Source organism: Leucoraja erinacea, chromosome 10, assembly GCF_028641065.1.
Source record: "Leucoraja erinacea ecotype New England chromosome 10, Leri_hhj_1, whole genome shotgun sequence".
Taxonomy (NCBI): Eukaryota; Metazoa; Chordata; class Chondrichthyes; order Rajiformes; family Rajidae; genus Leucoraja; species Leucoraja erinaceus.
In genome coordinates this window covers 38,405,852-38,425,369 of record NC_073386.1, presented here as the reverse complement: position 1 = coordinate 38,425,369, position 19,518 = coordinate 38,405,852, and the positions used below count along the sequence as shown (strand labels likewise).

The window sequence follows — 19,518 nt, the reverse complement described above, 5'->3', positions numbered from 1 at the left end:
GCTCTGCTCTAAAAACGCCGGCATTTTTCCCAACTGCTGGTGCCCGGCCCGGCTCTGTCACGCTGCCTCAAGCCAAACATCCGATGTTCAACCAATGGTTGGTCTGCAGCTGGAGGGCGTGAGGGAAGAGAAAGTCCGTCAGTAAATGGGTAGATTGGACGCGTCGCATCAAGATACGAGGCAGCAGGACGTGGTTCCTTCACAGGAAGGAGATGTTGACGGTTGCGTCTGGAGATCCCTCCGTTGGCACACACCAGGTATGAGGGTGGCTCTTTTGTGGGACTGGATGAAACCCAAACGGCCATAGCCCTTGTTGGTTTTGAAGGCGAGTGACTTAACCATATAACAATTACAGCACGGAAACAGGCCATCTCGGCCCTACAAGTCCGTGCCGAACAAAATGTTTTTTCCCCTTAGTCCCACCTGCCTGCACTCGTACCATAACCCTCCATTCCCTTCTCATCCATATGCCTATCCAATTTATTTTTAAATGATACCAATGAACCTGCCTCCACCACTTCCACTGGAAGCTCATTCCACACCGCTACCACTCTCTGAGTAAAGAAGTTCCCCCTCATATTCCCCCTAAACTTCTGTCCCTTAATTCTGAAGTCCTCTTGTTTGAATCTTCCCTATTCTCAAAGGGAAAAGGTTGTCCACATCAACTCTGTCTATCCCTCTCATCATTTTAAAGACCTCTATCAGGTCCCCCCCTTAACCTTCTGCGCTCCAGAGAATAAAGACCTAACTTATTCAACCTATCTCTGTAACTTAGTTGTTGAAACCCAGGCAACATTCTAGTAAATCTCCTCTGTACTCTCTCTATTTTGTTAACATCCTTCCTATAATTGGGCGACCAAAATTGTACACCATACTCCAGATTTGGTCTCACCAATGCCTTGTACAATTTTAACATTACATCCCAGCTTCTATACTCAATGCTCTGATTTATAAAGGCTAGCATACCAAAAGCTTTCTTTACCACCCTATGCACGGAACTATGCACGGAACTATGCACGGAACTATGCACGGTTAAACCAAGATCCCTCTGTTCAACTGTATTCTTCAATTCCCTACCATTTACCATGTACGTCCTATTTTGATTTGTCCTGCCAAGGTGTAGCACCTCACATTTATCAGCATTAAACTCCATCTGCCATCTTTCAGCCCATTTTTCCAAATGGCCTAAATCACTCTGTAGACTTTGGAAATCCTCTTCATTATCCACAACACCCCCTATCTTGGTATCATCTGCATACTTACTAATCCAATTTACCACACCTTCATCCAGATCATTGATGTACATGACAAACAACAAAGGACCCAACACAGATCCCTGAGGCACCCCACTAGTCACCTGCATCCAACCCGATAACCAGCCATCCACCATTACCCTCTGGCTTCTCCCATTCAGCCACTGTTGAATCCATCTTGCTATTCCTGCATTTATACCCAACAGTTGAACCTTCTTAATCAACCTTCCATGAGGAACCTTGTCAAAGGCCTTACTAAAGTCCATATAGCCAACATCCACTGCTTTACCCTCGTCAATTTCCCTAGTAACCTCTTCAAAAAATTCAAGAAGATTTGTCAAACATGACCTACCAGGCACAAATCCATGTTGACTATTCCTAATCAGACCCTGTTTATCTAGAGCTGCTTATATATATTATCTCTAAGTATCTTTTCCATTAATTTGCCCACCACTGAAGTCAAACTAACAGGTCTATAATTGCTAGGTTTACTCTTAGAACCCTTTTTAAACAATGGAACAACATGCGCAGTACGCCAATCCTCGGGGACTATTCCCGTTTCTAATGACATTTGAAATATTTCTGTCATAGCCCCGGCTATTTCTACACTAACTTCCCTCAATGTCCTAGGGAATATCCTGTCAGGATCTGGAGACTTGTCCACTTTTATATTTTTCAAAAGTGTCAGTACTTCTTTTACTTTGAACCTCATAGTATCCATAGCTACTCTACTAGTTTCCCTTACCTCACATAATTCAATATCCTTCTCCTTGGTGAATACCGAAGAAAAACAATTGTTCAATATCTCCCCCATCTCTTTTGGCTCTGCAGATAGCTGTCCACTCTCTCTCCAATGGACCAATTTTATCCCTCGTTATCCTTTTGCTATTAATATAGCTGTAGAAACCCTTTGGATTTACTTTCACCTTACTTGCCAAAGCAACCTCATATCTTCTTTTAGCTTTTCTAATTTCTTTCTTAAGATTCTTTTTACATTCCTTATACTCCTCAAGCACCTCATTTACTTCATGCTGCCTATAATTATTGTAGATCTCCCTCTTTTTCCGAACAAGATGTCCAATTTCCCTTGAAAACCAGGGCTCTTTCCAATTTTTACTGTTTCCTTTCAACCGAACAGGAACATAAAGATTCTGTACTCTTAAAATTTCCCCTTTAAATGTCCTCCATTTCTCTTCTACATCTTTCCCATAAAACAAAATGTCCCAGTCACTCCTTTTAAATCATCTCGCATCGCATCAAAGCCCGCTGGAGAGAGGTTTGCCCACTGGAGAGAGGTTTAAGTGGTTTGCTGGACATCGAAAAATCGCTTTTGGGTATCGCGTTTCAGCTGGAGTTGTTTCTGTGCAGCAAGTGGTGAACGAACCTGTGGCTGCAGCAGTTGTTGGGGCACAGGCAGTGCAACACAGGTCTGTCGGGACATAGGCATTAGGCAGGAGACCCCAGTATTGGATCATGGACAATGTTTCTTAAGTTGAGTAGGTCCAGGTAGACATCGGATTTAGCAAGATGCGAGAGCTCCATCAATTACGTACGACATTATCATTACTGTGAACTGGCCGTTTAAGATGGCTGTTGTTCGCAGGCTGTTCGTGGGGCTCTTGATAGCTTGTCAGCCAGATGCATGTTCTTGCTCCTTTTGTAGACTAGGGTAAAATCGAAATAAGCGAGGGTAGGGGCACTGGACAATTGTAATTTAAGGATTTTGAATGCCCTCTCGTGTTGTGGGTACCAAGACCATACAGTGTCCTTGTGATTCCGTTGTCGTTGGGGGGGAAGATATTTTTCTGAGTATGGGAATGAATTTCCCCAAGTAGTTAACCATTCCAGGAATCTCTGCAAACTTGTCACATCAGTGGGAACTGGCATCTCGTTGATGGCAATGGTCTTGGAAGGGTGAGGTCTGATGCCATCACTGTTGAATACATGTCCGAAATAATGGAACTCCTTGACGTGACATCTGCACTTCAGAGGGTTGAGCTTGAGATGGATGTCTTTTGCACGGTCCAGTACTTTTTTTAAGTTGGCATCATGTTCTGTCACGTCCAGCAACGAAAATATCGTTGACAATGATGGCACAAGGATACCGCGTAAATAATTGTTCCATTGTACGCTGGAATACTTCGATGGCAAGTTGATGCCAAAGGGCATCTGCAGAAATTTGTTAACGGCCAAAGGGGGTGCCGAACGTGGTGAGATTGGAGGAGTCGGGGTCCAGCGGGATCTGCCAGAATGAACTTTTGGCATCTAGAACGGAAAACCCAGAGGCACTGCCTAGCTGAACAGCAACTTCCATCACCGTGCACATCGAATAGTGCGAGACCTTGATCGCTGTGTTCAGGTCTCTGGGGTTGATACAAATTCGGATTTCTTCTTTGTTTTTCTTTGTTGCAACCACCATTGTGGAAATCCAGTCAGATGGGTTGGTAACCGTGACAATGACACCCAGGGGCACCATCCGCTGGAGCTCATTGTGTACTCTGTCACGCATAGCATGTGGAATGCGGTGTGGTGCTCATACCGCAGGTAAGACATTTGCATCGGTGACAATGTTGTATTTGATGGGTAGCTTCCCAAGCTTATCGTCAAAAAGTTCCTTGTACTGGGAAAGTATCTGCTGGGTGGAGCTCTCGGCAGGAGTATTTGATGGACAGCAGGCCCCAAAGGTTACCAGTCCTAGGTCCTGGCATGCGTTAATGCCAAGCAGAGTTGCAATTTTCCCACGGACAATAAAAATGTTCAGCTTGTGAGCTTGTGACGCTAGGTGGCAGTTCAGCTCAGGTTCTCCAATTGGGTGCACCGCCCCTCCTCCGCAGGCTAACAGAATGACCGATGTGTTTACAATATGTTCGGCATTTTTGATCTGTCTAAATTCGGATAATGACATGACGTTGCATTTGGCTCCGGTATCGATCTTTGCAACAGTAATGGTATTGTTAACACAAAGGGAGAATTCAGGGTCGAGTTGCTTGTTAGTGGAAGCAACCAGGGAGTGTATGTTATGACTGTTATCATCACGCTCGGGATGAGTGACTGGAGGAGGAGCTGGTAGTTCTTGGTACTTGATATCAGAAGCTTCATGTTTTAAGAGGTCTACAGAATGTCTTGGGAGTGAGCGATTTCCACGGGCTCGGCAGCATTTAAAGAAATGGTTTCTCTTTTTGCAAAAATGGCATGGTTTACCAAAGGCAAGGCCCAGTTTGCGATCCGCGGGGTGCAACCTGCCACAGTTAGAACACTTTTCAATAAATCTTTGAGATTGTCGAGATGATGTGTGGGGCTGGGAGCGCTGGTCACGGTAGGAGGTGTTGGTAGCATCAACACGGTATGAGGAATGCGGTCCAGGCCCCATTGATTTAGTGTGAGAGGTTGTGATCTCAGCAATACGACAAGCATGCTCAGCTCTGGCCAGGGTTAGTTCAGTATCACGGAGCAATTCATCACGTACTTTATCACTGAGGGTACCACCCACCAGTCTGTCACGGACGAGTTCATCACATAGATTAGCAAAACGGCATTATGTTTCAGATCGCTGATGTAATTTTCCTCAGGCTCACCTTGTTGCTGGTTTCGAGCAAAACAATTAGTACATTCCAGTATGGAGCTGGCGTGAAGGTCAAATAGCTGTCTGAATTTAGTGAGCAGAACCTTGGGATCATCAATAGTTTTAGCAGGTACCACGATCTGATTGTTATGATCCAGAACTGCAGGAGCAAAGTTGAAATACTCTGCTCGTTTAATAGCTTCTGGGCCAGCGACGTTGAGAAGTATAGAGGCACGGTGTTCTGGTGGAACGTTGCGATGAGCAGCAGGTATGTAATGGTTGAAATCACGCTTGTAAATCTGCTAACGTTCAGCAAGGTCTGAGTTAAAAATCAGAGGATCAGGTTTACGGAATGAGCTGGCCATAGCAACACGAGAAGAGGGACAAAACGGGTGAAAATAAATTACTGGAAATACAATAAAAACCGATATACTTAAATGTGGAGTGGGTTGACCACATCTGACACCATGTTGAGTGAGTCAAATATACTCACTGATCTGGTACAACAGTATTTATTGAGTAATGCATACAACACACTACAGCATGTTATTTCTACTGTGCAGCAGCACTGACTGGCAGCACATGTCGGGTTGCGATAATATGAATGGTGTAATAATAAAGCACTACATTGATTAGTAAGTAAGGTAACCAATCTACAGGCATGAAGGGATGTGGATGAACAGGGATTTAGGAGTCCAAGTCCTTTATTCTGTGAAATTGGTTACACAGGTAGATAGGATGGTGAAGGAAGCACATGTTATGGAATAGTTTCTTTATTGTCATTGTAACATGGACCATGTACAACGAAATTTAAAATGTCAGCCAGTCAGTGCAGCATTCAAACATTTCTAAAAGCTAACGATACATACACGGTAAAATAATAAAGATAAACAACTAAATAAATATCACGAACAAAGCACGCATACACACCCAACCCTCCATCCTTCTGTCGATTTCACAGTGTACCACAGTCCCTTAGTCTGTATCGCCCCTGCGTTCCTTGGCGGCTACATTTAGTGCTTTTATAGCAGTGGGGTAAAAACTGTTTTTTAGTCTGTTCGTCCTTGTCCTTGTAGATCTGTACCGTCTGCCTGACGGCAACAGTTCAAACAGGGAGTGTCCGGGGTGGGAAATGTCCTTTATGATATTCTGGGTTTTTTTGGTGCAGCGGGAACTGTGTAAGTCCTCCAAGGTAAGGAGAGGGCAGCCGACAATCCTCTGGGTGTTGTCAATGGCCCTCTGGAGCGCTTTCCTCTGAGCCGCTGTGCAGCTGGTGTACCACACGCATACACAGTATGTTAGTATGCTCTCAATGGAGCACCGATAAAAGGACAGCAGCAGTCTCTGAGTGATGTTGTTCTTCCTGAGCACCCTCAGGAAGTGCAGTCTCTGCTGGACCTTTTTCTTATACTTATCATAGTAGGTCTGGGCATAGTAGGTTGGGTGGTTGGAACTTGGAGTATTGTGTTCTAATTGCGATGTAATAAGTAGGATGTGGGTGCCCAGGAAAGAGTGCAGAGGAGATTCCCCTACATTACCTATATTAGAGGATTTTAGTTATGGGAAGAGGATCGTTCTCCCTGAAGCGAAGGAGGCTGAGGGGTGACCTGATAGAGTTATACAAAATTATGAGGCCGAAATAAGGTAAATGATCAGAATGGTTTTCCCATGATGGGGGTTTCCAAAACAAGAGGGCTAGGCTTAAGGAAGAAGTTTTGAATAGGATTTGAGGGTATAAAGTTTTTTTTAACACACAGTGGTTGATATCTGGAACCTGCTTCCAGAGGAGATGATGGAATCTGATATAATCACTATTTTTAAGACATTTAGTGAAGCATTTTAATATGCAAAGTATAGAAGAATACGGCCTTGTAGTTCTTATAGATGCATGGAAGTGATAAGCTGAAGGGCCCATTACTGTGCTTTACGACTCTTGACTCCATTCTAGCTACATACTCCGCATCAGATGAACTCTTTTAAGACTCCATCAGTGTATCAATGGTTCAATGGTTTTATTATCACACGTACCAAGGTACAGTGCAGTTCTTTTTTTTGCACACAGTTCTGTAAGATTATTGCCATACATAAGTGAACTGTCCTCCCTATGTGATTGTTAACAATAGAACGTAGATTGACAGCCAGCCAAACTGGACGCGTCAGGAAATTAGCATCTCTGCTCTTAAATTTAATGATTTTCCAGTGCTGTCATTCGTAATATTGAAAAACGAAAAACTATAAAGGAGAAGAAAGATACACAAATTACTCTCCTTTACAGAAATATACAAATCTTCTAAACAGTAGAACATATAGGGCAAATATATACTAAACAATCCTATTAACAATCAAAGCAAATCCTACTCCTTGTATGTAAGGTGCTACAAAATGGCCGCCGGCTAACAATCTATACATTCACAAATGAAAGTTAATGAAATGAGTTAAACATTATCTGCCATAAATATTCTCTAATATAGCATTCCAAGCATACAGTGAACTATATAAACTTACAGCCATTGCTTTCTTAGGCGTAGTAAGCTAGGATTTGGATGGATTGCTTCTGCTGCTGAACATGACAGAAAAAACAAAGACTTCCTGCTTCCTACTTCCCGTGTGCAACTGACCTTAAACAATAAAAGTCCAATAGATGGCGCCATTGCACATAAGTTCCAGCAGAGGACAGACTAATAAATACAATCCTCAATTAAGTACAGAATGCAAAGAAACAGCCCACTGAGTCCATATGCAAGAGTCGGCAGCTTTTAGCACCATTTTCAGTCCAAGCTGCACCTGGCCATAAAGGCCTGCTGCAGCTGTCTTGAACATTCGCATCATCCAGCGAACCATTGTTCGCTTTCCTTGCCTTGCCACCTTATGCCTATGTGCCCCAGGGGCACCTCCTGCAGTTGACCTTATGTGCGCGGAAGATAAGACACCCGGCTCTTCTTGTGTAGGAAACAACTGCAGATGCTAGTTTAAATCTAAGGTAGACACAAAATGCTGGAGTAACTCGACGAGCAGGCAGCATCTCTGGAGAGAAGGAATGGGTGACGTTTTGGTTCAAGACCCTTCTACGGACTGATGTCAGGGGAGTAGGCGGGACAGAGATAGAATGTAGTCGGAGACAGTAAGACTGGTGGGGGAAACTGAGAAGAGGGAGGGGATGGAGTGAGGGAAAGCAAGGGCTATCTGAAGTTAGAAAAGTAAATGTTCATACCGCTGGGCCTCACTCTGACAATGGAGGAGGCCCAGGACAGAAAGGTCAGATTGGGAAAGGGAGGGGAGATAAAGTGCTGAGCAACCGGGAGATCAGGTAGGTTAAGGCGCCCACTCCCCTGATATCAGTGTGAAGAAAGGTCTGGACCCGAAACGTCACCCATTCCTTCTCTCCAGAGATGCTGCCTGTCCCACTGAATTACTCCCGCATTTTGTGTCTACCCAGTTCTTCTTATTGGCCTTTTATTCAAGCGTTTGCCAGCATTGTTGACTCCCTTCACCCTCCTCTGCTTTTCCCTCCGCTCGGGGATGAGGAAGAGCTTGGCTCAGCAACTTTCCACTCCAGATGGGGTTCCATGGCGAGCGAGCCAGATCTGCTGCCGGGGTAAGACATTGCCGCATGGCCCGTGCATTCAATATGATCATGGCTTCTACCAGTATGTACCTCACTCTCTGTACCCCTGATTACACAAGGGCCACATAATTCAATATAAAAGAACTGGCCTCAACTACCCCTGTGGCAGTTCCAGAGATTCACCATTCTTGTGAAAAAAGTTCTTATTCGGGCAAAGGATTTCTCTCACTCAGGGCATTGTGGAACAGGGATAATCTTCCGCATCTAGCCTGTCCAAATAAGAATTTTGCAGAAGGTGATCCCCTCTGATTTCTGAAATCACTCTAATTGATCACTATGGTCTCTGGTACATTAATTCAATGTAAGTTCCACTTCATTCTTCTCATTAAACGTTCCAACTCTTGCTTGTACCATAAATGTGAAGGTGTTGATTTCTGAAAAAATCAATTGTGGCACTTGTGTAATCCACTGTTTTTAAAACCCAACTTGCTCTGCAGTGGTTGACAAAAATGTGCCCCCTGCAGGGTTGCCCCTACTCTTGATTGTTAAATCTGAAGCATGTTATTCCTCATTGTTCAGTGCCCATTCCATACACTGTGCTATCTTGCATCTGTCTGTCTGTCTGTCTGTCTGTCTGTCTGTCTGTCTGTCTGTCTGTCTGTCTGTCTGTCCTCTCATCTTGCCCACCTCTGTGTTGTAATTACATTTGCATTCTTACAAGGATAGCATGGCGCCACACAAATTTGGATTTAAATCCAACTATATGTTGGGTGAGGTGGGCAGGGGGGGACACGAGGGGCAGGTATATCTCCACTTTTTTCTTTTCTTTTTTTCCTTTTCCTCTCTTACATCTTTATTCACTCTTTGGCCACACTACTTTGGTAGTCTAGGGGTCCTATCTTTTCACTTTTCACTTTTTCCCTCTCTTGTTCTTTCTCTCTTCGATCCCCCATAGAGCTACGATTTTTCGCTACCTTACCATTCTCCTGTGCTGCAAGTCAAATAAGTTTTGTTCTGATCTATCTATCTATCTATCTATCTATCTATCTATCTATCTATCTATCTATCTATCTATCTATCCATCTATCCATCTATCCATCTATCCATCTATCCATCTATCCATCTATCCATCTATCCATCTATCCATCCATCTATCCATCCATTCATCCATCCATCTATCAATCTATCTCGTTTGATCTACCTGTCTGTCTGTCTGTCTGTCTGTCCTGTCATATTGACCACATCTGCTTTCTGATTACATTTACGCAAAAACTATCCCCCATAGAGCTACGATTCTTCGCCACCTTACTCACCATTCTCCTGTGCTGCAAGTGAAAAAAGTTTTGTTCTGATCAGTCAAATAGTACAAAAGTTCTTAAGATTTAAAAATTCCCCCTTCCGGAACCGGTCAATAACGCGGCAAAGAGAATGAAAAGTTGAAGGGGTGGAGTGTGTTGAGCAGCCCGTGCAGAGTGTGCAGTCCGCGGGGAGCGTGCAGAGAGTGAGCAGCCTGCGGACTGCTTCTGCGGGCGACCAGCACGACCAGCCAGAAGCTGCTGAGTTGAGCTGGAAGCCTCTGAGTGAAGCCCAAGCTGAAGGTGCGGGGTGAACACAGTGCGGGTGCACAGTGGGCACAGTGGCGCAGCTGCGAGCTGCATCTGCTGCAACCACCCTCCCCCCCCCACGCCACCCTTCCTCCTCCTCCCCCCCCCCACCCCCTCTTCCTCACCCCCAATTCAGTGTTTGGAGACTCACTGCGATGGATGTTTATGTAAATGTTAATTGTGTGTCTTGGTTTTTTTAATGTTATAACTGCAGGAACAAAATTTCGTACGAACCATGTCTGTTTGTATGACAATAAGTGGTATTCGATTCTAGCTGATGCTTTGAAGGCTTGACGTTGTGGAATTGACCAGTGTTATTTTTGCTCAGGTGAACGTCGACATGATACAGGACCAACAGATGGGGTCCTCAAAAGGACGAATGCTGCGGCGCACAGTCAGTGTTCCGTCCGAGGGACAATTCCCAGATTATCAGCAGGAGGGGAACGCTAAACTGGGTGAGTTCAACTTAACAGCAGCACCAGGTTATATTGATTCGCTGAGTCCCACTGGTGTTCACATTCTTATTGTCATATTGTCTTTAATGTTGGCGCTCTCTCGTGGACAAAAACAAGAAATGTGGAGTAATTTGCAATGGGGAACTGTCTTTCCATTGCTTCAGCTAATGCTGCCATCTCCTGGTGGCTCTGAATACTACTTTCCCAAGTTCAATACAGTTTTGGTCAATAGATTTATTCTGATGCTATTCTGATGATTTATTCAGATGCTCCCTGATGCTATTGTGTCTTGCTTGGCCAAAAAAAAAGAGAAGTCCTCTACATTTTAGTCTAGCTGCACTGTCATGTAACTTTTTTCATTTGTGCATTATAGAAAGCTACTTGTGGAAGGTAAGAATTTTTCCAGTGAGCAGCCTGTCGGCAGTCACTTTTCTGCACTCTTTAAAGATTTACTTTTTGGGAAATATGACTTTTTTGGGAAATTTGGCATTGGGAACACAAAATGAATTGGTTGGAATGAGCCTTCTTTGATAGAAACACAAACCCATTTAAAGAAGTAAAATCTTGTCTATTTTTTGACATGCATTATATCTGATTACGTGAAATGTCAAAGCAGAGTGGGAATTTTTAACTGAGATTTGGAAAGCCTGGGGACAAAATTAAAACAAAGATGTCCTTTATTATGGGAAATTTCAGTGAATTTGAGAATTAGCGTACTCTTCGGGCTGTGTCAGTGCTACTCTTAATGTTATTGAGCTTGTTTGAGAAAGATTTGATTTGCTGTTTTGACTCCGATTCCCTTTCCCAGGAAGGAAATAACTGCATTATTTTTATATGCCATCATTCCAGCAGCTTGAAGTGTCTGGCGTATTGTAATCATATATAGTTGTAACCATTTACAGATCAGGTTTGTGTCATTGTAGAAAGCCACCCCGAGACATAAGTTTAATTGCTTCTGCATTGTTAAGAAATGTTATCTGTTTTCCCATGTATAGCCCACAGACAAATTAATATGTATAAGAAGGAACTGCAGATGCTGGTTTCAACCAAAGATAGACACAAAAAGCTGGGGTAACTCAGCGGGACAGGCAGCATCTCTGGAGAGAAGGAATGAATGACGTTTCTGGTCGAGACCTTCCTTCAGACTGGTTAGGGATTAGGGAAACGAGAGATGTATGGTGATGTGGAGAGATAAAAAACAATGAATTAAAGATATGCAAAAATTAATAATAATAATAATAATATATTTTATTGTCATTGCACATAGGTGCAACGAGATTTGGTATGCAGCTTCCATTCGATGTCATAACTTAAACAACTAATAAAATTTAAATACCAGAGAAACATGATTTATAAAAAAGAACAGTAAAACAGTCTAAAGTGCAAATAGGTCTGTGCCGGGTTGATGTGAGATGTGACCATCGGAGGGAGACAGTTCATGGGGGTGGGGGCACTCAGCAGGGCCGGTTCAGAGCAGCTATAGCTCTGGGGATGAAGCTGTTCCTGAGTCTGGAGGTGCGGGTGTAGAAGGCCTTGTAACGTCTGCCGGAAGGTAGGAGTTCGAACAGACTATAATGATGATAAAGGAAACAGACCATTGTTAGCTGTTTGTAGTGTGAAAATGAGATGCTTATGTGACTTGGGTGGGGGAGGGATAGAGAGAGAGAGAGAGAGAGAGGGAAGGGAATGCCGGAGCTACCTGGTGAGAGAAATCTATATTCATACCACTGGGCTGCCCAAGCGAAATATGAGATGCAGTTCCTCCAATTTGCGTTTAGCCTCACTCTGACAATGGAGGAGACCTTGGACCGAAACGTCTGTGGAGGAATGGGAAGGAGAATTAAAGTGTCCAGCAGCCGGAAGATCAGGTATCTGAAGAAGGGTCTGGACCCAAAACGTCATCCATCCCTCTCTCTAGAGGTGAATTCAAATGGGTTATTTCTCGATTGGAATCATTCCTGGTAGAACCTGAAACTTTTTTTGTCACCTTTACATAGGAAAAGAAAAGTGGATCCTAACACCAATTCTTACATCATGCCACTGACAGTTTCTCAGTCCAAAAATAACCAATTTATTCCTACTCTGTATTTTTCTTTTGTTAGCTAATCCACAGTGTACACTTACATTATCTTACATATGTTTAGTGTATCGGAGTTTCTAAATCCCCTCATCCAAATCATTGCTATGGATTGGCAGGGGCCCAGCACAAAGTCCCACTGATGCAGCCAAAATTGGTCCTGGGGCCCCTGCCAATCTATATCAATGATTTGGACAAGAGAATTAAATGTAACATATCCTAGTTTGCTGATGATATAGAACAGTGTGATCTGTGAGAAGAATTGTAGGAGAGTTATTCACATATTAAATAAACGGGTAAGAATAAGGCAGATGAAACACATTTAGGAAAACTTCCACAGTCATAAGAAAAAGAAAAATTGAGTTTTCCAAATACACCGTAATTATCATTTTTTTCACTATCTGTTATGCAGGTACAACATCACTAAAATCCACTGACTTGTCAAATGTGATGTCCCTTTCATTGCCTCTGCTCAATCCTCTTGTTATTTGCCACCTTCCAATTAGTGGGAAACATTCTACCCTCGGTGGACTTTTGGACAATGACAATCAGGGCATCCATCTCTACAGCCATATCTTTGAAAACATTTGAACATTTCGAACATTTAGTGACTTTCAGTCTCATTAATCTGCAATACTAGTTTTTCACTTATGTTACGATTCTAAGTGTATTGTTGCCATGTTTGACTTTGATTCCTAGCTACAGGGGAAAGTCTATGTTGGGTGGATGCAAAGTTTGCAAAGGTATAATGGATTGGTTTAAGCAAGTCAAAAAGAGTTGACATAAAGTGTAATCTGGGGATCTATGAGGTTTTCAACTGTGGTCAGGAGAATAGAAAAACAAACGGTTGGTTAAATGGATAGAGAGATTGTAGCAGGCGGTTTTAAAGAGGGATCTGGGAGCCCTTATATATGAAACACTCAAAGTAAACATGTTATTAAACCATTTACGTAGGAAAGCAAATGGGGTATTGGCCTTTATTGTGGAAAGTAGGGAAGTCTTGAAATCCCATTTGGAGTGCTATGTACAGTTCTGATCATGTTTAAGGGTATATATTACATTGAAGTCAGTGAAATTATTGAGCATGTTGGGTCAATAACTAGAATTTGGATGAATGAAAGTTGAAACCAGGAAGATTATGAGGAGGCTTGACAAGGCAGATATTGAGAGGAGTTTATTTTTGTGTGGAAATCCAAAACCAGGGAGTAGAGTTTGAGATAAGATTATTCTGGGGCAAACTTTCTCACGAAGGTGAGAAATTGAGTACCCCACAGATCAGTGCAGTCTGAATCATTGTATGTATTTATGGCTGATCTGGGCAGGTTTTGGACTTTAAAGGAATTAAGGGTTTTCATGAACTGGCAGATAAGTTGGGGTGAAACCAAGATTGGATCAGTCATGGCTTTATTGACGGGTGAAGAATGGTCATGGTGATGATTTATTTTGTTTAAAAGTGACCAAGTTACTTGTTGTACAGTGCCCTCCATAATGTTTGGGCCAAAGACCCATCATTTATTTATTTGCCTCTGTACTCCACAATTTGAGTTTTGTAATAGAAAAAAATCACAGGTGGTTAAAGTGCACATTGTCAGATTTTATTAAAGGTTATTTTTAAGAGCCTGTCCCACTTACGTGACTTTTCAGCGTACGGTGCAGTGTACGGTAAGTTCTTTAAAAGAGCAGGGAGGGGGGTGGGAGGGGAAAAGGGGAGAGGAGGGGGAGTAGGAGTGGAGACACTTTTAAGAAGCCAGACAACTTTTAATAAGCCAGAGATACACAGCTGTGAAATTTAGCAGGCATTTAACATTACCAGTCAGTTTTCCTTGGTTCTGAAAACTCATGCTTATGTTTTTTTCCTCCAACGAGCCAATTAAAATGCCCAGTCAGCAGAGGAGATTACCTACGGCTACCTCGACTACCTACAACGACATGGCGACCCCACTACCACTGCACCACGAGTTCAAAAGTATCAATTTTCTCCATGCCGACCAATTTTTGGTCACAGAAAAATTTTCAACGTTAAAAATTTTTCCGCAACCATAGTGAGGCTGAGAGTAGTAACCACTATGCAGGAACTCCTCTCAACCATGAAGGAGACTTACCAGAGACCACCTACGACCATGCTGCGAGCTTGTGGCGAGCGCAGTCTCCTAAACTCGCCACGAGGGTCGCCTTAGTGGGACAGGCCCTTTATACATTTTAGTTTCACCATGTGGAAATTATAGCTGTGCTTATACATAGTCCCCCCACTTCAGGGCACCATATTGGGATACATGGCTTCACAGGTGATTGTAATTGCTCAGGTGTATTTAAATTACTCCTTAATTAAGGTATAAGAGAGGGATATTAGGCCTTTAAGGACAGTTATTTGTTCAGATTCAAGTTTAGCAATAAAGAGTTTACAGCACAGCCATTCAGATAGTAGACCAGACATTTTGATTGAAATACAACAAACACTATTCAGAATTCATATGATGGGGCTTACAGTCATATTTTTATGGGTACCAGCACACATTGGCATTAGAGGAAACTAAATGGCAGATAAGGTAGCAAAAGAGGTAACAAAAAGAAGTAAGATTGATTTAAGTATTAACATAGGTAAAACTGAAATCAAATACATTATTAAGCAAAGACTGAAGGAAAGATGGCAAAAGCAATGGGAGGAAGAGCGGAAAGGACGATGGTTCTACAGAGTACAGAGGAAAGTGGGAGAAATGAGATGTGCAGGAAAAAACAGAAAAGAGGAGACAGTAATTTCAAGAATTAGATTTGGACACACTGGTCTGAACAGTACACTTTTTATAATAGGCAAGCATAATACAGGCAGATGTGAATACTGTGGGCAAGAAGAGACAATAGAGCATGTCATTGTACATTGTGAGAGGTATGAGGAGGAGAGAGGACGGATGAGTGAGCAGTTCAGAAAAGAAAGAGTACAATTTGATTTGATAGATATTTTGCAAGGGAGTTCATATAAGTGCTATCAAATCCTGTTGCTTTTTCTTAGGGTAACCAATTTGTTCAGAAGGATATAGCTTATTAGTATATGTAATGGTGTTGTTTGATCCACACTCCATGCCAGTTGGTGGCAGTAATGCACCAAAAAAGTTGTTTACCAACCGCCAAAAAACACTACATAGAAGGAGAAGAAGAAGAAGAAGAAGGTATAAGAGAGCTCTCAGCACCTAGTCTTTCCATCACCTTTTGAAACTTTTCTTGCTGTTTATTAACATAAGGACCAAAGTTGTGCCAATGAAAGTCAAAGTAGCCATTATGAGACTGAGAAATAAGAATAAAACTGTTAGAGACACCAGCCAAAATCAACTGTTTGGAACATAATTAAGAAGAAAGAGAGCACTGGTGTGCTTACTAATCGCAAATAGACTGGCAGGCCAAGGAAGATCTCCACAGCTGATGACAGAAGAATTCTCTCCATAATAAAGAAAAATCCCCAAACACCTGTCCGACAGATCAGAAACACTCTTCAGGAGCCAGGTGTGGATTTGTCAATGACCACTGCCGCAGAAGACTTCATGAACAGAAATACAGAGGCTCCACTGCAAGATGCAAACCACTGGCTAGCTACAAAAATAGGATGGCTGGGTTGCAGTTTGCCAAGAAGTATTTAAAAGAGCAACCACAGTTCTGGAAAAAGGTCTTGTGGACAGATGAGACGAAGATTAACTTATATCAGAGTGATGGCAAGAGCAAAGTGTGGAGGAGAGAAGGAACTGCCCCAGATCCAAAGCATACTACCTCATCTGTGAAACACGGTGGTGGGGGTGTTATGGCCTGGGCATGTACGGCTGCTGAAGGTACTGGCTCACTTATCTTCATTGATGATATAACTGCTGATGGTAGTAGCATAATGAAAATGGCCTTTATTAAAACCTGACAATGTGCACTTAAACCACATGTGATTTTTTTTCTATTACAAATCTCAAATTATGGAGTACAGAGGCAAATAAATAAATGATGGGTCTTTGGCCCAAACATTATGGAGGGCACTGTATGATAACAACAATCTGCTGGAAGAACTATTAGGTCAAGCGCCATCTGTGTGTGGTGAGGAATGGTTGACTAATGCAAGGTTTTGACCTGAAATGTTAGCCATTCCTTTCCACCCACAGATGCTGCTCAAGCAGATTGTTTGTTGCTCCACATTCCAGCATCTGCAGCCACTTGTGTCCATGCTTGTTGATTGAACTACATAATGCAAGCATTACATTTTAGCTCTTTGTGAAAGTTATAAATACATCACTTTTAATTTGATCAGTTAGGAAATAAATAAGTTTATGTGAAGTGGGACAGAAACAGAAATGCTGGAAGAGCTCAGCCAGGCAAGCGGTATCTGTGGAAAATGGGAACCTTTCCACAGATGCTGTGTGATTAACTGGGTTCTTTCAGCATTCCTCTTCTTGTCTGAGATTCCAACATCTGCAATTTTATTTGTTTCCTATATATGATATGGATCTGACAATCAGATATGTAGAGTCATTATCATAGCCCCTCCAATCCAACCGATCCATGCTGACTATGATGCCCGAGCTAAACTCATCCTATTTGCCTGTGTTTGGCCCATATTCTCAAAACATTTTACTATCCATGTACTTATCCAAATGTCTTTTAAATGTTGTTATTGTATTGGCCTCAACTACTTTGGGCAGCTTGTTCCATATACCCACCAGCCTCTGTGTGAAAATGTTGCCCCTCAGGTTTCTATTAAATCTTTCCCCTCTCACCTTAAACCTATGCCCTTTAGTTCATGGTTCCCTATCCTTTAAAGAAGACTGCATTCACCCTATCAATTACTCTTGTGAGTACACCTCTATAATATTACCCCTTCGCCTGCTGTGCTCCAAGAAATAGAGTTTGAGGCCGTTCAACCTCTCCTTATGGCTCATGCTCTTGGGAGTCCTGGCAACATTCTCGTAAATCTCTGCACTTTTTCCAGATTAATAACATCTTTCCTAAAACAGGATGACCATAACTGAATGCAATACTTCCAAATCTGAACACAATACTCCCAATACATTGAAGAACTTTTAAAAGATTAAGAAATCCCTACCAGGTAAAATAAATGTGGATACAAGGAACTGCAGATGCTGGTTTACAAAGAAAGACACAAAGTGCTGCAATAACTCAGCAGGTCAAGCAGCATCTCTGGAGAACATGGATAGGTGTTGTTTTGGGTGGGTGCCCTTATCTTCTTAATACCCAGTATTGCTTCATTGCTCATCGGGAATTAATCCATCAACCAATATATTTGTATTTGTAGACAAACTTTGCCATGTGTCTTCTCAAGAGAATAGAGCTGAGACATAAAGGTGCCTTATTGTAATATTTGTTTGTGTGATTTAAGTAAATACCACAAGCAAAAGTTGGCTAGACTCATTGCTTATGCCTCAAACATCCTTTGCAGTTGCCTTGCGTTACAATCTTTTTACCAATGAAATGAACTGATAGAAAAGATTGTAAAACAAAAATAAACTAAATGGAGCATGCATTTTTTTCAAAAGCATATATTGAGATATTTTGGAGTTTGGAACTGTAGGTGTGCTTGGCATTTGTACAGAAAATAGATAAATAATGTTTACAACTGAAGAAGCTAAAATGCCTCTGCACAAATCTGGGACATAAAGGGTGGCATGCAGCTGAAAATAGGCTTGTCAACGTTGTAGTTAGTTAGTAATCAGGCAACGTTGTAGTTAGTAATCAGGCAACATTGTTTATTACTCTCTCCAAAGTGGCGACTGATATTAACAACACTTGCTTCTATTACAGCGAAGGAAATAAGCAACGTTTCGGGCCGAAACCCTTCTTCAGTCTGAAGAAGGGTTTCGGCCCGAAACGTTGCCTATTTCCTTCGCTCCATAGATGCTGCTGCATCTGCTGAGTTTCTCCAGCTTTTTTGTGTACCTTCGATTTTTCCAGCATCGGCAGTTCCTTCTTATATGCTTCTATTACAATTGTGCGATGATACTCTATTAAACAATGTAACATAGTATTTTTACAATACAGTAACAAAACAATCAAGGCCATTACAAAGTCCTTTCTTTTTGAAATTCCTGCAGAGAACAAAACGTTGTTATTATCAGTCCCTTATCACATTTATCACCTCATAGTCGACCTACCTGTACCTATTTAAAGGCCTCTGCTGCAGGTTGATACTCCTGAAAATTAATATTCCTTATTAATATTTCTTAACAGCTGAGTGAATAACCAGCTTTAACTAATGTTATTTTTTTGTGAAGCCATTGTGTTTGGTGGGAAAAACTCATACTCCATTCCCTGCCCCCACTGAGTCTAGTAGCTCCCTGAGAGGTCACAGTTTCACCAAAATGAGCTGCTAAACACATGGAATGTTCTAGACTCAGGATTATTCTGGGATGCTATTGGGATTTTTGCTATAGTTTGACATTTATTACTCCTCAGGGAGGGAGTGGAGGGGGAGGGAAATCACCCAAGTACACATGCACATGTGCACACACACACACATGCTGACGTACATGCACAGATATCGACACAAGCACACAGTGGTAGCAGGAAGATGAGAGTATAGCCAGTTTGATGACGCTAGCTGCTGCCTTGGGGCAGTATTTCCTGTAGATTCCTTTTTATGGGGAGAGGTCAATACCTGTGATGGACTGGGCAATGTCCACCACTTTCTGGAGTTTTCTTTGTTCTTGGTTCCATAACCAGGCCATTATGCAACTAGCCAGTCTGCTTTGTTAGCCACTTCCTGTCCCTTACGTGGAAGAGTGCAGTACCCATGTTGGTTTGATTATTATTTCAGAACCGATAGTGGAAGCAAGGCATCCTCATCCCATTGCTTAATACCAACCACTTTCTTAATCTATCAATAGGTCATAACAGTGACTCACACTGAACTCAACGCAAGGAAAATCCATTAGCATTCTTCCGGCAATCTCATGACTGAAAATCCAGATGTATATGGAACATTAAAACCCTGGGAACACAAACACACTAATGTTTAAGACC

At 42.3% G+C, this 19,518-nt stretch overlaps 1 protein-coding gene across 1 annotated transcript in view; it reads left to right on the top strand.

The window, feature by feature from the left end:
• Positions 1-19,518, top strand: part of rasal2 (RAS protein activator like 2) — a 318,544-nt gene that overhangs the window by 131,000 nt on the left and 168,026 nt on the right. The window contains exon 3 of the mRNA XM_055641981.1: positions 10,313-10,439. Within this exon, the coding sequence (XP_055497956.1) occupies positions 10,313-10,439 (127 nt within the window). The remainder of the gene's footprint in view (positions 1-10,312; positions 10,440-19,518) is intronic.